This window comes from Phacochoerus africanus, chromosome 9 (genome assembly GCF_016906955.1).
Source record: "Phacochoerus africanus isolate WHEZ1 chromosome 9, ROS_Pafr_v1, whole genome shotgun sequence".
Taxonomy (NCBI): Eukaryota; Metazoa; Chordata; class Mammalia; order Artiodactyla; family Suidae; genus Phacochoerus; species Phacochoerus africanus.
The window spans coordinates 117,941,229-117,963,683 of NC_062552.1; the positions used below are offsets into that span (position 1 = coordinate 117,941,229).

Sequence of the window (22,455 nt, forward strand, 5' to 3'; positions counted from 1 at the left end):
TCAAATAGGCCCTAAAACATAGGCTAAAGGTGCGAGGGGTCCCACCCACTTTCTGTGACGTCTTGTGGCCCGGCTTCTGATTGCCCGCTTCAGACGTCAATCGCGGGGCGTGTGTCTTGCTGGGACACAGTGGAGGTCTAACCTCTGGTTTGCGGCGCGGTCGGGTGTATTCTCCGCTCGCCCCCACGCCCTCGAGGCCCCCGCCGCCCAACCCAACGGCGGATCCAGCCAGTGGCTCCCACGGCGCCCTCCCGCACCGGATCGCTCCTCGCTGGGGCGGGACCTGGCCCTACAGCTCCGGTCACTATGGTCAGTGGTCCTGGGGGGAAGCGGGGAGGAGGAGTGGGAAGGGGGGCGCGGTAGGCGGGGTCGCCGCCGGGGCGCATGTGCACTCGCGGATCGGGGGTCAGGCTCGAGGCTCAGCCCCCAGCTTCAGAGCCTTCGTGTGCGGACCCCTCGGGAATACTGAGTCCGGGCAGGTGCTGGGGACCCTGTCCTTCCTTGGAAAACCCCGGTAGACGGCCAGCGACAGGGACCCAGCCAGACTCCGGGCCCCCCGCCCCCGGCGCGTTTGTCCCGGGAGTCGCCTAGTGCTTGCCCGACGGCGGGGACAGGGAGGCTCCAAGGCTAAGGGTCGCCTCCTTTTTGTTAAGTAGCCCCCGGAGTCGGCAGCTCACAGCTCCACCCACACGAGGGCTCAGCCATGAGAGATTTCCCTACTCCCACGCCCCACTACTGGGCCAGGGGGGGTGCACGGTGGCCGGACATCCTCTCTGTCCTGCATATCGACCGAAGGGCTTTAGAGTTGGGACTCAGGTCTCAAGTTGTTAGGCACGGGAAATGAGGGGGCCAGGCAGAGCCAAGGCTAGAAGAACCCCTGCTTCAGAAAGCGGAAAGAGACCCTCGGAGCCAGGCTAAAACTAGGGCTTTGGCAGATGTGGAAGGGCCCAGGACTCATTGTAGTGGACTTGGACTAAACCCAAGTCTCTGGACTCCTACTCCAGTGCTCTTTGCGTTCCATCAGTCCATCTGGGTGTGGTGAAAGACTAAAACTCTTCAACCATCAGCCCCCCTGCCCCTGGGAGCCTGTAGAGAACAAGGGCTGGTGGCCTGGCTTGTGGTCACAGAGCCCTGGGTTCAAATCCCACCTCCACCCCTTGCAAAGAGGCTTTGGTTGGTCGCTCCCCCTCCTCAGTGCTGTTTCGCACATCTGTATAATGCGCTGCCTCGAGGACCACGTGAGGTGATGTGCATGGAGCACTTGGCTCAGGTGATGGGCCGTGGCTTTCCCTGTGACAACAGAGTCCTGGAAATGGGCTTGCACAAGTGCTTGGTTCTTCATACTTGGCCTCCTCCCTCCCATGTCTGGGCAGGGAAGTGGGTCACCACTGCGGGCAGCCACTGAGTTGCAGCACGGGTCAAAGCCTGGTCACATTCCGAGTGTGACTTGGGCAGCCAGGTCATCTGAGCCAGCTGCTGCTGGGCGTGGCTGAGGCTTCTGGGGCATTTGGAAGCACCAACTTCCCGCTTCTACCAGTGCCTAAGGGTTTACCTAGCTCTGCTGCTCCTGGAAGGGGGCCCAGGGGTTTCTGCATCACCCACTAGGGAGTGGCCGGAGCTAGGGTAATAATGGGTTTAGCCACCCTGGAGCCGAGGCTGGCATGCCTTCCAGCCAGCACCAGGTAGGTGAGAGCATGGTGGGGAGCTGGGCACTGGGACCCGAACTTGTGGCCTTAGTGCTGCACAGTGAGGCCTCTGACTCCATCCTCCTGTCTGCCCTGGAGACCAGAGTAGATGGAGTCAAAGGCATCTTTCGGGGGCTGCCTGAGTGCCTTGGAGAGAGATGAAGTGATTAACTCCTCAAGTTAACTCAGGATGTCTGCCTGAGAATCATGGGAGCGTCGGGGTGCCAGAAGCAGTGCAAGATGTGTTCTCTTCGGTTCACTCAGCATTTATTGAGCACCTGCTGTTTGCCAGGCCCCTGGGCTCTGTTGTGGTTTTTTGAGTCTGCATGGTGTGGATGGTGGTGAGTGTGTGTGTGGTGGGCAGAGGAGAATATCTTTGCAAAATATAATGTCTTCTTTCCTTATCCATTTCAAAGTCACTGGGCTAAGTTTGAGGAAGGCTCCTAGACAGAAAATACAGAGGAGTTCCCTGGTGCTCAGTGGGTTAAGGACCCGGTGTTGTCACTGCTATGGTGCAGGTTCAGTCCCTGGCCCAGGAACTTCCACATGCTGTGGGCACAGCCAAATTTAAAAAAAAAAAAAAAAAAAAAAAGGAAAGAAAGAAAACACAGAACCCCTTGGGAAGGCAGTGGCCGGGATAAGGCCAAGGCTTGGGGCTGCCAGTGGCGGGAGGTGTAGGTAGTGAAGGATCTCGTGCTCAAAGGGCATTTGACATCCAGTGAATGAATGAGTGATATGAATAACAAAACCACGGGGCCCTTCGTGCTTTGTTCTTTGGTTTGTCAAACCAGCCCCCAGGAGGCACCTTAGTCGGGCACTCATGAGAAAGACCAGGGGCCTGCCTCTCTCTTAGGAGCTCACTGCCTGTTGGACCAGACAGCACTGGACACAAGCCATTCCTGAGCTACTGGTTGTGACCTAAGAGGCCTGACCAAGGGCTTGGGGAGCACAGCAGGAAGCCCTGTACTCTGAGGAATCGGGCGTGTCAGGGAAGACTTCACAAAGGGGCCTTTTGAACAGGGTGCTGAAGGATGTATAGGAGTGTTCGGGAAGGATTTGAAGAAGAGTATATTCCAGTCGGGGTGGGATAGTGTGCTTACAGGCCTGGAGACGTGGTTAAGCGTGGGATATTCGGTGAACTCTCTCTCAGCAGGATGCAGGGAGCTCAAGGGAGGGAGGAGAGATGAGTCTAGAAAAGCAGGTCAGAATGTGCTGTGAAGGGCTTCGCATGCTGCACTGCGGGGCTTGGGTTTTATTCTGCAAATGTGGTGTCGGGGAGGGCGGACCATAGCATATTCCTGACAAGGAAGAGATGCTCCGTCTGGATGGTCTCTCTGGCAGCGGAATGGACGGAGGGCCAGAAGCGGTCAGGCTGGAGTCCGAGACCAGCTCATCCATCTGTGTTCACTCATCCGCTTGTCATGCATTTTGGGGGGCAGTACTGTGGAATCTGGTCACGGACAGGCAGGCTAAGTCCCTGTCCTCATGGAGCTGACATTCTAGTGGAGGGAGATGGACAGAAGGCAAGTGAACGGGGGAACCCACATGGCAGAGACGGCTCCGAAGCAGTAAGAGAAGTCAAGGCCGTCGGGGTGGAGAAGGGGTGATTTTAGGGTGGTCAGGGAAGGAGCTTACATCATCTGAGTCACGTGAAGAGGCTACAGAGATGCATTCCGCAGGCAGGAAGAGCATGTGCAAAGGTCCTGTGGTAGGGATGGGCGTGTCTTGTTGGAAGAACACAAAGAGGGTCTCCTGGAGCTCAGGAGATTGAGGGGAGCAAGGCAGATGGTGTAGGACCTGGGCGGTTATCATCCAAAGGTTGAGTCTTTTCCCGGATGAAGGAAGCATTGGGAGGAACTGGGGCAGGGTGTGCCCTCATCTGGTTCGCATGGTCTGAGCCTGTGCCAGCTGCCGTGGGGGATGGTGGGGATGGGGGTGGGAGTGGAAGCCAGGAAGTCGGTGGGCAGGCGCTGGTGCAGCCTCCCTGGGGGCAGACAGTGTTGGCTCCAGCCAGACCGAGAGCAGAGCCAACGGGGGAAGAAAAGATGGGAAGCGGCTCCCTGGGCTTCGGCGGGAGCTCTGTCTGGGTGGACGGGCTTTTGAGGATCCGGTGACAAATGGAGGGGGTGTTGGGGGTGGAGGGAGAAAGCAGTTAGGGGCACAGGAATTCGGGGGTGCTGGTCAGACATCCTGGTGGCTGGTGGTGTTTGGAGGCTGGAGCTCCAGGGAGAAGTCAGGGTGGGAGAGGAAGACAGGAGGGTCTCTAAAGGGGGAGGGCGTGAGTCCAGGCATCGAAGGAGAGGGGGCCAGTGTCTGAATTCAAGATCTCTGCAAGGCAGCAGAAATGAATCCAATTAGGAACCATGAGGTTGTGGGTTCGATCCCTGGCCTTGCTCAGTGGGTTAAGCTGCTGGCGTTGCCATGAGCTGTGGCATAGGCCTGCAGCAACAGCTACGATTAAGACCCCTAGCCTGGGAACCTCCATATGCCATGGGTGCGGACCTAAAAGGACAAAAGACAAAAAAAAAAAAAAAGGTCTCTGCAAGGCCAGCCATGAACTGTGACCCAAGGTGGGGCGGGGCCCAGATTCAGGGTCTTTGCTGTTTCCTGAGCTGAACAGCAGAACAGGGCGTGGGGGTGATAGGCTAACAGCACTGCAGAGACTCCCATATCTTAAGCCCCAGAGCCTGTAAACAGGGTGCCCCCCACCCCTGGCCCTGGCACAGGGCTTTGCAGGTGTCATGAATTAAGGGTCCTGAAATGGGGAGCGTGCCCTGGGCTACCCAGGTGAGCCAACAATGGGTCCTTATAAGGAAGAAGCAGGAGACTCTGAGTGAGAAGGAGACGTGATGGTGGGAGGAGGGGATCGTGAGCCAAGAAGTGAAGGTAGCTTCTAGAAACTGAAGAAGGTAAGGAAGTGAGTTCTCCTGAGAGCCTCCAGCAATGGAAGGGAACAAATCTGGTTGTTTTTAGCCACTGAGTTTGTAACTGGTTATGGCCACAATAGGAAGGCAGTTCACAGCACTAGGTCTCCCCTCAATCTTGGGCCTCCAGATTTTTTTTTTTTTTTTGGTCTTTCTAGGGCCGCACCTGTGGCACATGGAGGTTCCCAGGCTGGGGGTAGAATCAGAGCTGCAGCTGCTGGCCTGCACCACAGCCACAGCCATGGGGGATCCGAGTCATGTCTGCGGCCTACACCACAGCTCACAGCAACTCCAGATCCTTAACCCATTGAGTGAGGCCAGGGATCAAACCCACATCCTCACGGATACTAGTTGGGTTCGTTACTGCTGAGCCACAGTGGAACTCCCTGGTTGCCAGTTGGTTTTGATCACTCATCAGTGAAAAATGTTTGATTATTCCAGATATTGGTATATTATAATCATACCCTAAAGTAGACATTTAAAAAGCACTTCCTTCCAGCCCCTGCAAACAGCCCACTGTGGACACCCCAGCCCCAGCTTGGCAAGGCCAGGTTCGGAGCCGTGGGGAGCATCTGAAAGTGACAGGATCTCCTGAGAGGGGTGGTTGGCCAAGTTCTGGGCCCTGCCCCTGTGGAGGACGAGCCTGGAGACTCTGGCTCTGCCAGGAGGGAGTTGGTAGCTTGAGATCCGGCCGTGCGGTGAGTTGTGGCTTCTGGGGGCTGGGCCCAGAGTCGGGTCAGCCCCACCAGCAGAGCAGCCTCAGAGGGACGTCGGGCAGGCCATGGGCCAGCATGGCCAGTCGGGGCCCAGGGAAGGCCCACCAGCACCTCAGTGCCTTGGCTGGGGGTACATACAGATGCACCAAAGGCCACGTTAATCGGGGTTTATAGGCAGAGGCCTGAGCTCCAGGCCTGGCTGTTGAGCCATCAGGAGTGATGACAGGATACACATGAGGATTGTGGGTTCTTTTGGTGGAGGGTGAGAGGGGACAGAAAGGCACCAGGTCTCTTGACTACCTTTGAGGTGCTGGGTGACCATGGTCCAAGTATCTCCCTGGATTGTCTCACTGTGTGACCTTAGGCAAATGGCTTGACCTCTCTGGGCTTGAGTTTCCATGTGTAAAACTGAGCTTCTGAGAGACTTAAATAAGATAACCCACAGCACCTGGCTTGCAGAAACTGCCCAGCAGAGGTAACTTCATCGTTCGACAAGTGGTTACGTAGCCCCTGATGGGGGCCAGCAGCTGTTCCAGGCACTCGGGTTACCACGATAAAAGGGGCAAAGGACCCTGTCCTAGGGGGCTTCATTCTCCTGTTATCTCACCCTCACGAAAGCTCTGAGAGGTAATGCTGAGCTGTAACTCTTCCAAGAGGGACCCACGGAGAACTCTCAGGAGGGACAGGGGTCTTTGCTTGGATCACATATCATGTTTGGGGACAGACCTTTAAGGCCTGCAGCATGGAGCTGCCAGAGCCCAATCCTTCCAGCTTGGCCCCTGACTGCCCTGAAGTTCTCTGTCACCCCACCGTCTCCGGAGGAGTCCTTGGAGATGCTGGCACAGTGCTGGACCAGGGGTCCCACTGGCAGTGGGACCTCTCTATGACTCTGCTTGGTGACATCCTTACCAGAAGCTTTCAGGGCTTCAAATGCCACATCAGGGTGGCAGGATCCATGGACTGGGATAAAGGCGGTAGGCTGGGGTGAACCTGTATTTTTATGTGTCTCGGGCTGGTTGAGGGACCCTTGGGGCTGTGTGGACAGGCTCAGGATCTATAGGGAGGCTTTGGAGGGAAAGGAGGCTTTCCCTGCAATTGGAGGCGGGGGCGTGTGGATGGGAGTTGGGGATCAGGTGCAGGGTCGGCAGCACCGTAGTAGGGGCTTACGAACTAGTTCTGTATTAGGAGAGAAGAGGACTTCCACAAGGACTTGAACTTGGTCTGAACACCAAGCCCACATTCTAGTGCATCAGGCTAGTTCTCAGGGCTGCTGGGGAGGAGCCAGTGTTTGGAGAAACGAGAAACATCCTTTTCTCAGGTTAAAATATATCCTTGACTCCACAGCTTAGAGCTGTTTCCAAGCAGAGGTGCTCTGCCTGGCTTAATTTGCAAATATGCAAACCAGTAAGTTAAGGGCTGACATCCTTTCAGGTGGCTCGATTAGGTCCGACAGGACAGGCCAGGCCTGTCCTCTTCCCATAACATCCTGGAAGTTTTCAGTCATGATTTAAAGAACACATCACCAGGGAATTCCTGTCGTGGCTCAGTGGTAACAAACCTGACTAGTATTCATGAGAACACAGGTTCAATCCCTGGCCTCGCTCAGTAGGTTAAGGATCCAGTGTTGCCGTGAGCTGTGCTGTAGGTCACAGAAGCAGCTCGAGTCCTGCGTTGCTGTGGCTGTGGCATAGGCCAGCGGCTGAGGTTCTGATTCAACCCCTAGCCTGGGAATTTGCATATGCTGTGGGTGTGTCCCTAAAAGACAGAAAAAAATAAATAAAAATAAAGAACACATCACCAGTTAGAGTCAGCCAGGGTCAGACCTAGAGTATTGTACCCAATTTATGGGCCAGTAAACTGAGGCTGTTCTTCCATGGGGGTAACCAGGGCTGTGCTGGTGGGGAGGGGAGGGACCACCCAGGCTGACTTGGCTCCCTCTCCACTTGCCAGGCAGGAACTTGTAGGTGCCATAGTAGAAACCTACTCACGCCTCCCAGTGGCCCCGGTAAACCCACCTGGGACCACCAGGGGGCGCTGGAGCTAACCCACCACCCCATCCCAGGGCAGGATCACCAACCTGGGAGCCGTTTGTCAGGCGTGGTAGATCTTAAATAGTACTGAGCGAAGAAGAAAAGCCATGATATCTGTAGAATAATTTATATGCACATCTAAAACACATGCATAACACAACTCTGTCTCTTTTAAAAAGACATGCATTCCACCTACGTGAGGTCCCTGGGAGAGGCAGATTCACAGGGACAGAAGGTAGAATGGTGGTGGCCAGGGGCCGGGGGCGGGGGGAAAGGGGAGTTAATGCTTCTTTCCCTTGAAGATGATGAAGACGTTCTGGGAAGGGTGGTGGTGACGGTTACACCACAGTGCGAATGTACTTAATCCCACTGAACTGCACCGTAAACATGGCTATAGGGGTGTGTTTTCAGTACGGTTTGCCACAATTTTAAGAAGATGGACACATACGGAAAGACATGCCATGGGGAATGCCTGTGGTGGGTGGGGGATGGGAACAGGGCTCAGGGATGAAGGGGAAAAGGTGACAAACTCTCATCGGCTGAGATGCCCCCCGCCCCTGCCCCCAAGCCGCTGGTTAACATTTTTCATCTGAATTGACTGTTTTGAGTAGCCTAAGTAAATCTGTCAAAAATGCCAAGTCAGTCCTTCTGTGGCAAGTGGGAACCCTGGGTAAAGCCTCCCGGGCATAAAGCAGGTGTCCCCGTCCTGCCTCCTCCTCCCTGCAGTGTTCTCACCACCAGGGCGAGTTTCTACGTTCTAAGTTCTAAGATTAACTCCTTATGCTCCTTTTCACTCCCCCAGTGAAATCATCTCAGAAACCGCTCATTATAAAAATAGATGATCAACACGGACCTACTCTTACAGCGCAAGGAGCTCTACTAAGTCATCTGGGAAGAGGATCTGAACAAGAGTGGATATGTGTCCATGTCTAACTGGATCACTTAGCTGTACACCTGAAACAAACACAGCATTGGAAATCAACTCTACTCCAATATAAAATAAAAATTAGGAGTTCCGATCCAAACCGTGGCTCAGCCGGAAACAAATCTGACTAGCTCCCCTGAGGATGCAGGGTCGATCCCTGGCCTTGCTCAGCGGGTTCAGGGTCTGGCGTTGCCATGAGCTGTGGTGGAGGCTGGCAGCTACAGCTCCAATTCGACCCCTAGCCTGGGAACTTGCATATGCCGTGAGTGTGGCCCTAAAAATAAATCATTAAATTAAGTTAAATTTAAAAAACTACTCATCAAATAGAACTGATTTTGTGTCCGCCTCCCCCCCCATCTTGCTGATTTTTGCTTGGGGCGGTCCGGGCACAGGCAACATTCAATACAGCGGCACTATTTTTTAATCAACCTGTTGTTTTCGAAAACCCAAGTCATCATTTTAAGTCAGCTCTATGTAAAAACAAGACTTTTTGCTAGTGAGATAAATAATGGGACTTTGGAATGAAATAAGATGGTGAGTGAGAAGGGGGTTGTCAGGTGGGAACATATTTTAAAATATTACCTGTTGTCATCTTGCCCTCCCATCAAAGCAGCAGAGGTGGATTTTATTTTTTTAACTTATTTAATTTATTTATTTTTTATTTTTTCTGTCTTTTCTAGGGCCACACCCATGGCATATGGAGGTTCCCAGGCTAGGGGTCTAATTGGAGCTGTGGCTGCCGGCCTACACCACAGCCATAGCAGCACGGGATCTGAGCCGCATCTGCAACCTACACCACAGCTCACGGCAACACCAGATCCTTAACCCACTGAGCCAAGGCCAGGGATCGAACCCGCAACTTCATGGTTGCTAGTCGGATTTGCTAACCACTGAGCCACGACAGGAACTCCAGAGGTGGATTTTAAAATTTAGAACCTATGGAACCTGTGTATATTTGCTTTACTAGCAAAATTAACTGTACACCAGCCATTAATATTTATTATGTCGATAACGTAAACCTTCCAAGATTTATTTATTTATTTTTTAGGGCCACACCCACGGCATATGGAAGTTCTCAGGCTAGGTGTCGAATCAGAGCTGTAGCCACCGGCCTACACCACAGCCACAACAATGCCAGATCTGAACCATGTCTGTACCTATACCACAGCTCATGGCAACGCCGGATCCTTAACCCACTGAGCGAGACCAGGGATCAAACCTGCATCCTCATGAATGATAGTCAGCTTCGTTTCCACTGAGCCATGATGGGAACTCCAACCTTCCAAGATTTCGAATGGGTCAGACTCTACATTCTTATAAATGTGCCAATGAAGTTAATAAAGCCAGCTTAGTCGAAGTTAAAACAATTGTAGAGTTCCCTGGTGGTGCAGTGGGTTAAGGATCCAGTGTTGTCACTGCTGTGGCTCAGATCACAGCTGTGGTGCCAATTTGGTCCCTGACCTGGAGACATCCACATGCCATGGGTGTGGCCAATAAAAAAGTAAGTAAAACAGGATTGTTTTCTCTTTTATTTTCACCTGAAAATGGAACACTTTTAGGCTCCAATTCAGAGCAAGTTTAGTGAGCAGCATCATCTCGTATGGATACAAAACTAAAATGGAAAAAAATATCTTTTGAGGTTCCCATCCTGGAGCAGTGGAAATGAATCCAACTAGGAACCATGAGGTTGTTGGTTCGATCCCTGGCTTTACTCAGTGGGTTAAGGATCTGACCATGCCATGAACTCTGGTGTAGTTCACAGACGAGGCTCAGATCCTACATTGCTGTGGCCGTGGTGTAGGCTGTAGCTCCGATTGGACCCCTGGCCTGGGAATCTCCATATGCCACGGGCGCGGCCCTAAAAAGCAAAATGAATAAATAAACAAACAAACAAAATTTAAAAAAGAAAAGAAGACCATATCTTTCCTTGTGATGAGAACTCTTAGGATTTACTCTCCTAATGACTTTCATATGTAACTGTTCATTTTCTTTATCATGTTGTATGTTACATCCCTAGTACTAATTGATCTCATCACTGGAGTTTGGACCTTTGACCGCCTTCTTCCAATTCCCCCTCCTCCTTCCCCTGCCTCTGATAACCACAAATCGGCTCTTTTTTCAATGAGTTTATTTGTAAAATATAACGGACCTGCCACACTGTATGAGTTCCTGTTGCACAGCACGGTGATGCCGGATTTCTCTACATTTCGTCTTTTTTTTTTTTTTTTTCTTTTCTAGGGCGGCATATGGAGTTTCCCAGGCTAGGGGTCGAATCGGAGCTGTAGCCACCGGCCTACGCCAGAGCCCCAGCAACGCGGGATCCGAGCCGCGTCTGCAACCTACACCACAGCTCACGGCAACGCCGGACCGTTAACCCACTGAGCAAGGGCAGGGACTGAACCCGAAACCTCATGGTTCCTAGTCGGATTCGTTAACCGCTGCGCCACGACGGGAACTCCTTCGCTACATTTCGAAATGATCTCCGCGATCAGGTTACTCTCACTGAAGATGTTACATCATTATTGACTGTAGTTGCCCCACTGTACATTTCGTAGCCATGACTCATTTATTTTGTAACTGGACGTTTATCCCTCTTAATCTCCCTTCCCCATTTCTCCCCTCCCCACACCTGCCTCCCCTCTAGCAACCACCCGAGTGTGTTCTGTATATATAACTCTGTTTCTGTTGTGTTACGTTTGCTCATTTTCTTTTTTCGGATTCCGTGATTACGTGATATCATATGATACTCGTCGTTATCTTCAGTCAGTGTAAGAGTCTCCAGGTCCCTCCATGTTGCTACAAATGGCACTACTCTTTTTTAGGCTGAGCAATATTCCGTTGCATGGATATCCCACATCTTTATCCCTCCATCTATGGATGGCTGTGGGGGTGGCTTCCACACCTTGGCAATTGTAAATAGTGCTGCAGTGAACATAGGCGTGCACATATCTTTTCTAATTCGTGCTTTTGTTTTCTGTGGATGATTACCCAGAAGTGGGATTGCTGAGTCATGTTCTATTTTTAATTCTTTGAGGGCCCCGCCTACTGTTCTCCACCTTGGCTCCAGCCAACAGTGCGTGAGGCTCCCTGTCCTCCACATCTGCCCCAACATTTGTTATTTGTTGTCTTTTGGATAACAGCCATTCTGACAGGTGTGAGGAAACATCTCTTTGTGGTTTCGATTTGCATTTCTCTGATGATTAGTGATGTCGAGCATCTTCTCGTGGGCCTGTCGGCCACGTGTGTGGCATCTTTGGAAAAATGTCTGTTCGGATCCTCTGTCCATTTTTTAACTGGGTTGTTTGTGTTTTTGGTGTTGAGTTATATGAATTCTTTGTATATTTTGGATATTAACCCTTTATTCAGACATATCATTTGCAGACACCGTCTCCCATTCCGTAGGTGGCCTTTTCCTTTTGTTAAAAATTTCTTTTGCTGTGCAAAATCTTCTTTTTGGGGGAGGTGGGGTGTGGAGCACGCATTCATGGCAGGTAGGGATCAAACCTGCACCTCAGCAGCAACCTGAGCCGCTGTAACGACAATGCCGGATCCTTAACCCACTGCACCACAAGGAAACTCCTGAAGGCCTTTTTAGTTTAAGGTGGTCCCATGTGTTTATTTTTGCTTTTGTTTTCCTTGCTTGAGGAGACCTATTCAAAAAAATATTACTAAGCCCAAGGTTGAATAGCAAAATACTGTCCATGTTTTCTTCTAGAAGTTTAATGGTTTCAGGTCTGACACTTAAGTCTTGAAACCATTTGGAACTTACTTTTATGCATTGAGGTATGAGAGTCTATAAAATGCATCCATTCAGAAGTTACAGGACGGTACCCCTCTCTTGATGGGGCTGATCCTGACTCCCCGCCGGGGACCGTGGTGGCATCCAGGATCCTAGTCGGGCACGTGCACCTGCTTCTGTCGGGGGGAGAGTAACAGTCGCTGCGTCCTGCAGCCAGCAGTTCAGAGGTTTCTCCTTGGTCCGAAAGCCCTGCAGCCGCTTTTGAAATTGTCACAGCTTCACCTCTTTTGTCTTTCAGAGTGAAACACCTTTCAACCTAATATCAGAAAAATGTGACATTCTCTCAATTCTTCGGGATCATCCTGAAAACAGGATTTACCAGAGGAAAATCCAGGTAAGGCAGAGGGTCAGGAGGAGGGGAGCCTGGGTGAAATGGGCTGGAGGTGGGAGCAGAGAAAAAGGTACCACTTTGAAGACAAAAAGGCTTCCCATTTGGATCAGGTTTCTGGGCAAATTAAAGGCCTCTCAGAATATCGTGATGTTGGGCATTTGCCTTGGTGACAAATCCTTTAGTTGCAAAAACAAAAAAAACGAAAAACACAGGGCATTTTTTGGCACTCTCCTGAGTGCTTCCTTTACTCGTGAGACCTCATTACACCACTGCAAGATCAGGACTTGTATTACCCACATTTTACAGCTGAGGGAGCTGAGGCCTGGAAGTCGAATGGCAGGCGCACAGTCTTACAGCTCACGTGGGGATGAGCGGCTGTTTGGACCAGGCAGCCCTGGTCTCATGAAAGCTGCATTCATCACCACTCTGCCAGGGCACCTCCCACTCTAGCCAGAGGTTGCCAGCAGGAGGCAGGGGCAGTCAGAGGACACGGGCCACAGGAGGAGCCTGAGGGGCCCCCTCTCCCCGCCTCGTTGCACTTCGGCAGGACTGTCCCCTGCAGCTGCAGGGAGCACTTCTTGGGGCAGGAGCAAGGGCTGGGCAGCACACCGACTCTCGTGTCCCCTGGAGCCTCCTTGGGGACTAAGATGGTTTCCCAGGAAAGCTTCCCTCCAGGGGCCCCGTCAGCTCCAAGCCTGCTCATCGCTATGGTGGGAGCAGGGACTCCCTGACCCCTTGAAAGGCAGGCCCACGAGGCACCCGAGGGGCCTCCGTTTCAGTGGGAAACTGACAGCGAGGAGCAGAGCTGTAGGGGGCTCTGAGAGACCTTTGAAGGACGGGCCAGACTGCTTGGGGATGTCTGAGGAGGCCTTTCCTACTGACACTGTAGACGCCTGGCCTGCCTGGCAGCCAGGCCCAGCCTTGCTGCTTCTGCTCCTCTCAGTGCCACTCCCCCAGGAAGTCTTCCTGGACTTCTGAAGTCTGATGAAGATGCCACTGGCTCATGGTACCCCGGGGCTTCCCTGTCCCCCTGTCGGGATCAGCTAACTGTCCACCTGTAGACCGTGGACTCTAGGCCGCCACAGGCGAGGTGGGGCCCCTGTTCACACTCAGTGCGTGACATGGGACCCACTCTGTGTTTTTATTTTCGTGGGATGAATAGAGCTGGGACACTGTGAAGGGCAGCCAGTCTGTGAGGAGGGAGCAGGTGTTCATGGGGGAGGGGGGGTGCTGTTGGCACAGTCGCCCTCCTGTCCTTCTGTCCCCTGCAGGAACTCAGCAAAAGGTTCACCGCGATCCGCAAGACCAAGGGAGATGGGAACTGCTTCTACCGGGCCTTGGGCTACTCGTACCTGGAGTCTCTGCTGGGGAAGAGCAGGGAGATCCTCAAGTGAGTGCAGCACCGGGACGCCGGCCGGGCTCCCGGGCTCCCAGGCTTCCAGGCTGCGTTTTCTGCTACCTCCGCCCAGAAGCTCCCCAAGGGCTTTTCTTGGGCACAGCCTGGCAGCGGCACTGATGCTAGGGGATGCCCAGCTGCCCACTGTGGTGGAGGTGGGGCAGCCCAGGGGCTGGCTGGGGATGGACCAGTGACCTGGTGGGCTTTTTCAGCCCTCTGGTTTGAGGGTGCCCAGGTGCATTGCCTTGGGTGTGTTCTCGAAGACTCGCTCCAAGAAGAGAGCAAAGAAGTGTTGCCCTGTTGTGCTGGATAACTTCAGCTGACCTTGGTGTGTCTGCTGGTCAGCCTGGATCTGGGGTTGGTGCTGTCCAAGGTCCCTCTGTCCCCATAGTGATCCTCCTCAGCCCCTCAGGTGTTGGCTTCACTTGGGGCCTCCCATCCATCTTTTGTACAAACCAGCGGATCTTCTGCAGATGCAGATTCCAACTGAGTAGGTTCCGCATTTCACATTTCTCATGAGCTTCCCGGAGAAGCCGTGCTGCTGGGCCTCAGAACACACTTGGAGTAGCAAGGAGCAAACCTTGGATGGACCCTTAGAAGATTCGATGGAGGCCCCAGGCCTCCGCATGAGGAACCCTCCCACATGCACGCTCCAGGACGGTGCGGTGTGGCGAAAGGTCACAGAGCACCTGGGGTTGCTCCGTGGACCCCAGTGGCAGGTTTCTGTCCTCCCCTCCTTCCAGGGCACCCCCTCCATGCAGTCACTGCAACTGGGTGCCACACACACAGGCGGTGTGGTGGGCCCTGGGGATGCAACAGCAAACGAGATAACTCCCTGCCCGTGGAGCCTGCATCCCAACCGGAGAAGATGGACAGGAGGTTTAGACGGCATTTGATGTGTCAGATGGTGAAGTCAGGCAGGGAAGGAAGCCACGTTGTCCAGGGGGAGGGGCTGCAGTTTTAGGGAGGGGCTGGGGAGGCTGTGGGCGCAGGCAGGGCAGGGCCTCCTGGGCCTTAAGAAGGGTCTTGAATGTCAGCCTGAGTGAGATGGAGCCACAGAGGGTTTAGCAGAGCAAAGGGCCTGACCTGCAGCTGCCGTGTGCAGGATACACCAGGCGCATGCACCAAGGAGCAGCAGCTGCTGGGGTCCAGGAGGGCCCGGAGGAGAGGTTGAGATGGTGGCATGAGCAGGTCGAGGGAAGTGAGCTGATTCCAGATGCACCTGTGGCTGGGGTGGGGTGGGGTGTGTGAGCGGAGAGAGGAGTCAAGGGTGACTGCCCGATATTTGGCCTGGGAGTTACCTGGATGGGGAAGCCACCTGCTGCATAGGGAGGCAGGGATGCAGGATTGGGAGCTCGACTTTGCGATGCTGAGTTTGGATTGGGCCACCCAAGCGGGGGCCAGCGGGAAGTAAGAGGCTGGTGCTACCCATTCTGTAGATGAGTAAACCGAGCCTCGGGAAGGTTAATGACTTGCCCAAGGTCACACTAAAGCAGTGTGCTGCTGAGAGGGCCTGCGCTCCAAGTTCTGACGCCAAACTCCTCCCTGTTCCTCTCCTCGTAGGGGCGGGAGTCCTTCGTTCCCCATGGCCTGGGTCTTCTTGACCCAGTGCTGGCACAATGGGTCGGCGGCCACGGGTGAGGAATGAGCGTGTGGATGCAGAGGGGGTGTAGAGGCACATGGCCAGGGAGGGGAAGGAGTGACGGCAGGAGAGCCGGAGGCAGAGCTGTGCACATCGCAGCCTCACAGGGACAGGGACAGAGGCGCCCCTCGTGGAGGCCTGTTGCCATCACCCGTGCTGCACAGAAGGGGCACCTCCGGCCCAGAGCTGGAGAGCGACTTAGCGGGGCTGCAACTTGGCAGAGCGCTCCTCCCATACCGGCCCAGCCAGGTTCGCGGCCCGCTGGCGGTGGCGGGGGGAGCGCCCCTCCTTCCTGGTTAGGTGACTGCACGCCACACGCACCACCCACCGCACCGCCCCTCTCCCTGAGGCTCAGCCTCGCAGGCCTGTACCAGGTACTAGGTCTCCACTACGCAACTGTGTCCCCAAGGGTACCAGGACAGGTCCCAGAGGGGAACAGGCCAGTAGGGGGCCTGCGGTGGGAGCACGGACAAAGCAGGGGTCACGGGAGCAGGTCTCGGGGGACAGTCAGTGCTCGCAAAGGTTTAACGGCTGCTGGGCGGGGAGCCCTGACGGGCCGTTTTAGTTGATTTGTGTGGTACACGCGACAGGATTTTTTTCCCCCCAGTGATCGTGGGGTCACTGAGCTGGGAGCTGATACCTAACACACTCCATAGTGCAAATTGTATACCCCTATCCACACACTATAGACAAAGACAACCTCGAGAGCACAGATTATAATGTTTTAAAACTTTCGTTTTAACACCTGGATGGCAGAATGCTAAATTTAACAGTTAGCTCTCAGGAGTGAGCTAACTGCACTAGCGCACCTCTGAGAAGCATCCCTGGCAGAGGCGAAAGCAGGTGCTAAGGGGTGAGAATGTGCCTGGGGAATGGCTGTGGGGTGTGAGGGAGGCTGCAGGACTGGAGGTGGGGGGTAGTGAGCTTGGCAGAGGAAGAAGGCTGTGGCAGGTCCCTCTAAGGTCCCTGTGGAGAAGGGACCAGGAGCGAGGTTGAGTGTGGCCAGGGCCAGAGATGGTGAGGACATGCTGAGTACCCTGCGGACAGGACGGAGGGACAGAGTCGAGAGATCTTTGAAAGGCAGAGTTAACATCATCTGGGGTTTGGCGGTGGTTGCTCAGTTTCCTCATCTGTGAAATGGGTGCGCTACCCACCACCCGTGATTGTACAGAGGACAAATCCGTGTGTGGTCCATGGGGAAGTGCTTTGAAAGGCAGAAAAGTCCTTCACCTGTTTGTGACATGCACCCTCTCAGGTGTGTGGGTGGGGGCTGGGGGGCTGAGAGTGGATGACAGTCACCGGTCACGCAGGTCGCAGCAGTCCCCCCACCTCATTCCCGTGAGCATGTCTTCCCCTTTCAGGTTTAAAGAGCGTGTCCTGCAGACCCCAAACGACCTTCTGGCTGCTGGCTTTGAGGAGCACAAGTTCCAGAACTTCTTTAATGCTGTGAGTTAAGCTGGGCACAATGGCTGAGGGACCAGGGCCTTCCTCGCTGGCAGAGCAAACAGACAGGAGCTGGCACTGGCTGGAGTCTTCTCATGGCCCATGGCCTGTGGTTGTGCCTCTCTTGTTCCTCCCAGCTGGGGAAGGACTGGAGGTTCTGCCTGCACGTAGGGACATCAAGGGGACAGGGGTCCCAGGGCCCTGGCCTCCCTCTGGGAGGAGGCACCTGCTTTGGGGAAGTAGCTCTCGGGCTGGAAGCTCCTCACCGCCTCACTCTGCCCACTCCCTCTCCACCCCACTCCCCCGGCCCCGCTGTGAAGTGAGAGGAGCCGGAGGACTCACCTCTCATCTGTACGGAAGCCCCAGCCTCGGCCTTGAGGGAGCCTCCAACGGCATCCTCAGAAGGGCCTCCGGGTAAGGGACTCATTACAAAGTGTCCCTAACCCTGTTGCTTGGCTCTGGTGGGATCTCTGATTGATTTGGGTGCTTTAACCTGAGGATCTAAAGACAGAAATGCAGGGAGGGAGGGGCGGGGCCTGTCCCTGGGCTGATGGTGGCCGGGGTGCAGTTTTACAGCGTGGTGGAGCTGGTGGAGAAGGACGGCTCCGTGTCCAGCCTGCTGAAGGTGTTCAACGACCAGAGCTCCTCGGACCGAATCGTGCAGTTCCTGCGCCTGCTCACCTCAGCCTTCATCAGGAACCGCGCGGACTTCTTCCGACACTTCATCGACGAGGAGATGGACATCAGAGACTTCTGCACTCACGTAGGTCCTGGGCCCAGCCCTCTCTCCTTAGGAGACTTCAGCACCAGCACTCCCTAACCAGGGGACTTGGGTGTCAAGCCTACACCGCCATGCAGAGAGCACTAGACTAGCAAGCCCAAAAGATCCTCCCGGAGCTACCTGAACTGTGTGGCTCTGGGCAAGTCACTTTCCCTCTCTGGGTGTCAAGATTCCCCATCTGAGAAGTAAGGGTTTTGGACTGAACTGTTCACAAAACTGCAGAGCAGCAACCGCAGAGTCACATGTGCCCTAAGACGTGTTTTGTTTTATGATGTATGGTATTTACCTGAAAGAGTGGCCAACACTTAAACACTGGGCCATTTTTGTATGAATGTTTGGATTTCTCTGGAAACATCGGTCTAGCTCCCCAGGCCTTTTCTTGTATGACCACAGTCAGCAGGATCTAAGTGGCAACTGCCCTAGCTCCTGCGACACGCCAGCCAGCTCGCAGCCGTCTGTCTCTCCACTGACTCACTCGCTAGCTCTCTGTAAGCACAGAAGCTTGAGATCCCCTTGTGACAGAGTCCCTTCCTGCTCCAGGATTCTCTGATTATGTGCGTTAGGAAGCCAGAGCTGAAACTCTTGCTCCTCTTTCCAGATTCCTCAGCGTGTCTCTTTTCACATAGATCTAGGGGTTGAGAATCAAAAAAAGATCAAGATTCGAGCCTTGCAATTCTGGCTATTCGTTACCTCCTCACTGAGCCTGGGTCTCCTCCTCTGGAAAATGCAGGTGTCAACATCTGCCTCATGGGTGGTTGTGGATTTTATTTCCCAGCGCAGAGGTTTTGACCTAGGACCATAAAAGCCAGGGTTGGACTTTTCACTTGCCCTCTGCCAGGCTTCCCTCCTCAACTGGGTTTTTCTTTCGTTTTGGCCTCTGCAGGAAGTGGAGCCCATGGCCATGGAGTGTGACCACATCCAGATCACAGCCCTGTCCCAGGCACTGAACATTGCCTTGCAGGTGGAGTATGTGGACGAAATGGACACGGCCCTGAACCACCACGTGTTCCCCGAGGCCGCCATCCCTTCCGTTTACCTGCTCTATAAAACATCCCACTACAACATCCTTTACGCAGCCGATAAACGTTGATTAATTTTGGGCCATGCAGTGGAGCCTGTCACCTAATGGGACTGCATTCTGAATGGAACATCATGGCTTTGCAATTTTTTAAGCGATTTAGACTGTAGTTAAAAATGTGCAGCCTTTGGGGCAACGTCACTGGGAATAAGGCCTACTCCCTATGGACTGTTGGTAACTTGGTGATATTTTTAATATTTATTTTCAAGGAGGAACAAATATTTTCTAACTCTGAGGTAGGAAGCCAGAACTCCTGGCTCTACTCTCAGTCCCCTGAGACCTTGCGTAGGACACCTCCCCTCTCTGGGCCCTTTTGAGGAGGTTCCTGCCACTGTTGACATCCTGTTGGATAAAAATGGGGTCCTCTGGTTTCTTTTCACGAGGGGCAGCGCCTCCCTCTTCTGGGAGGAAAAGCTCAAGGTCAGCTGTCTTAAGTGACGTAACCAGTTCTATAAGAAAAATCAATTCAATCGGCTCTTGGACTGGACTTCGGTGGATGGAGCGCTGAAGCTAACTTGAGTACGAGGGCTTCGGTGTACTCCCAGCCGTTCACAATGGAGTGTTTTCTTCCCCCTCACTTGAGAAATAAGAGGCTTTTGTGCCAGAGTCTAGAAAGGAGCCTGTAGCCGTCTGCATGAAGCCTCTACCTCCCTCAAGGCCAGGGCCATCCCACCTGGACAGAGGTTTGAGAAAGACTAGGGTCTGGGACCAAGAAGCTGCCTCGTCAACCCCAGCACATGCTGGATGGAGACTTGAGACACTCGGGCAGGTGGAGACATGGACCGGCAGCGGCAGCCGCAGACCCCAGCTGAGCAGAGCAGACGTCTTTTGAGGCTACCACTGGCTTCCTTCCCCTTTCCCCCTGCCTGGTTTATGGGCTGCTGAGAGGTTAGGTGGGAAGAACAGAGCTGCATGGAGGAGACTGGCAGTGGGGGAGACCACCACTGTGGACACTGCCTGGTAGCCAGGAGCGTCTGGCCAGTCTCCTTGTTCATCCACCTGGACACGGCCCTTCACCTCCTCACCTTGCTGCCTCGGGGCCTCGAGGAGCCCTGGCTGGGCTGGGGCACAGCCAGCAAGCTCTCGTCCTCTGTGGGGGGGTGGGGGGTGGAATTGCCCCTTGGGGTGGGCACTTCCTTGATGGAAGGCCTTCTCACAGGAGCACTGGGTAACAGACTGCTCCCAGTCCTCGCATACACACGCCAGACTCTCATCACTCTTCCGCCTTTGTGAAGTCCGACGTCAGGGTGCTTTTAGTCTCAGGCAGGGACCCAGGTTCCCATATGGCCCTTGGCTGGAATCGGGACCCAAGGGCTCAAGCTAAGTGACTGTCACTTTTTCACAGGAATGTATATCTGCCCCTCATCTCTTAACTGGTTCAGTGTCCCGCCTTGCTGTGACAAGTGCACCGAAGAGTGGGGGTAACACGCTCCCTGATTTGTCAGCATCACAATCCCTGTTTCCAAACAGGGACCGAGCTCAAGCTCGGCTGCTCTGTGGGCTTGTGAGAGGGGTCCTGGGCCTCCGGCTGGGCTCTCGAGCACAGCGTCATCGGCACTGACTGCCACCGAACAGCACTCGGGGCGAGTGCGCATTTACAAAAGCAGAGCTTTTTCTTTCGCAGACAGGCTGCAGAAAGTCCCCCAAGATGTGTCTAGGCAGTGCTTCCAGACCGAGAGCCTGCCAGTGCTCAGAGGGGACTCTCTTTCCCCTCTGAAGAGAGCCTATCAGTTTAGTATCACACTGCTCAAGAGAGGCAGGCTGTTTTCATGACCTTGTCCTCTGCTCTCCCACTTTTCACAAAACCCCTGGCCAAATCCAAACCGCTGTTTTCCCTTCACTGTGGAGGAAAAGGAGTGGCAGGATGCAGAGGAACTTTAGCTTAGTTAAAATCCAGTCACCTGCAGGCGTGACCTTGCTTGTCTACAGCAGCCAGTCACGCCGGGGATCACACTTCGTGGTGATTCTCCACCTGCCCCACAAAGCCTTCTCTTTCCAGACCAAAAGCTGGAAGGAGACTTTATAAATCAATGTGAACGGTTAGCAACAAAAAGAACTGTTGTTCTGGCTTTTGGTTCCTATTTTAAGCACAAAGGAGCTTTGGAAACAGGCTGAGTTCAAATCTCAACTTTATCATTAACTATGTGACCTCAGCCAAGTCACTTCAGCTCCCAGAGTTCCAATGCCCACATTAGTGAAATGGAGACAGTACCAACACATCACAGGATTACTGGTTCAAGTGCAACGAGATTACGTGTGGAAACAATTTTAAGAGCTGACACACAGTGCCCTCCAAATGAGAAGCATCTCCCCTTCCGTGTCCCATGGGATGCAGCGGAATGTTGCAAGAAACACACCAGCTTGGCAGTGGCACTGTGGTTTCCCAAAGAGTGGGAATAAGTCTTGCAGACCAAACACACTCCTATGAGCAAAAATGGGGCAGGGGCTGTAGCTCAGTGAGGAGCTACAGCCCCTCCCAACTCTGGGAGCTGACCCGGTGGGATGTAAGCCAGGCAGTTGGTGAAAACGTTCTCCTAGCATTAAAACAGTTTCTAGAACTTTTGTCCTGGCTTCTTAGTAGTTGGTACCTGCATGCAGTGAAGATTACTGTTCCTATCCCACAGGGCTTGTTTGTGTGAATGGATTAGCAGGGGCAGGCATGTCCTTGGTTAAAGGACCAGATGCTCAGGAAATTCTGCCCTTGAGCGGAGCTGGAGGTGCCAAAGGAACCAGAGGCCTCACCAAAGCTTCACCTGATCAGGTCAGAGAACTGCCTGGGAGGCTGGCCCTATCTTTTAAAACCTACCTCTCTGTGGAGTTCCCACTGTGGCTCAGTGGGTTAGGAACCTGACAAGTATCCACAAAGATGTGGGTTTGATATGTGGCCTTGCTCAGTGGGTTAAGGATGTGGCGCTGTCACAAGCTGTGGCGTAGGTGTGGCTGTGGTGTAGGCTGACAGCTGTGGCTCTGACTGACCCCTAGCCTGGGAACCTCCATATGCTGCGGGCGCGGCCCTGAAAAGCAAAACGAACACACACAACCAACCCAGCTCTTTACCATGCTGCCCCACTGAAGAATTTTCCGTAGGGGAGCGAGCACAGAATGTTAACATCGGTGGATCTGTTTGGCCTGTGACAAGTGTCCTCTCTCATGGCTGAGGTGCTGCTCAGGAACCCTGAGCTTGCTTACACCTCCACTGTGTCACCTGGAAATTGGAGAGCCCCCTGCCATCCTCTCAGCTGTCGCTCAGGAGCTGACCTCACAGACTAGGGCCGCTTTCTTCTGCTTTCTCCTCTCCAAGTCACTGGGGAGACCTTCTTTGGCAACATGGCTGTCTTTTAAAACCCAAACAATTTTCCAAACTTGCCTTGGGCCTACAAGGAAACAGCCAGGGTTCTAACCTTGGCTTTGCTACGTGACAGCTGTGTGATCCTGAGCGTGTCTTCCCCAGTCAGCGTCAACCTTCTCAACTACAAAATGGTACAAAACTTATGTCCCAGGGCCTTGACACAAACTAAATGACAATTAAAGATAAAAGTGGCTAACCAACACTCAGTAATACCAAAATCTGAATCTAGACCAATTACCCTGTTGCAGTTATCCAGAGGGGCTGAGGGACTACAGCTGCCAACCATGAGGCCAAGGGAACATCTGTTTTTGGGTGTTTATGGCCATGCCTGTGGAACAGAGAAGCTCCCGGGCCAG

General features: G+C 53.7%; 1 protein-coding gene across 2 annotated transcripts; it reads left to right on the forward strand.

The window, feature by feature from the left end:
• Positions 1 to 110: 110 nt before the first annotated feature.
• On the forward strand, positions 111 to 21,304 carry OTUB2 (OTU deubiquitinase, ubiquitin aldehyde binding 2). Of its 2 annotated transcripts, XM_047794781.1 has the most exons (6): positions 111 to 309; positions 12,318 to 12,413; positions 13,682 to 13,800; positions 16,810 to 16,894; positions 17,460 to 17,654; positions 18,556 to 21,304. In XM_047794781.1, the coding sequence occupies exons 1-6, from the start codon at positions 307 to 309 to the stop codon at positions 18,760 to 18,762; spliced, it is 705 nt and encodes a 234-aa protein (XP_047650737.1). In that variant the 5' UTR covers positions 111 to 306; the 3' UTR covers positions 18,763 to 21,304. The 2 variants fall into 2 exon arrangements, with proteins under 2 accessions (XP_047650737.1, XP_047650736.1); XM_047794780.1 differs by lacking the exons at positions 111 to 309; positions 12,318 to 12,413; positions 13,682 to 13,800 and having other exon boundaries at positions 14,774 to 16,894.
• The last annotated feature ends 1,151 nt before the right edge of the window (positions 21,305 to 22,455 follow it).

Coding starts and splice junctions, on each gene's coding strand:
- OTUB2 (XM_047794780.1), top strand. CDS start 16,586: ATGGGTGCGCTACCCACCACCCGTGATTGTACAGAGGACAAATCCGTG. Junction 16,895..17,459: donor TCCAGAACTTCTTTAATGCT/GTGAGTTAAGCT, acceptor GCCGGGGTGCAG/TTTTACAGCGTGGTGGAGCT. Junction 17,655..18,555: donor TCAGAGACTTCTGCACTCAC/GTAGGTCCTGGG, acceptor TGGCCTCTGCAG/GAAGTGGAGCCCATGGCCAT.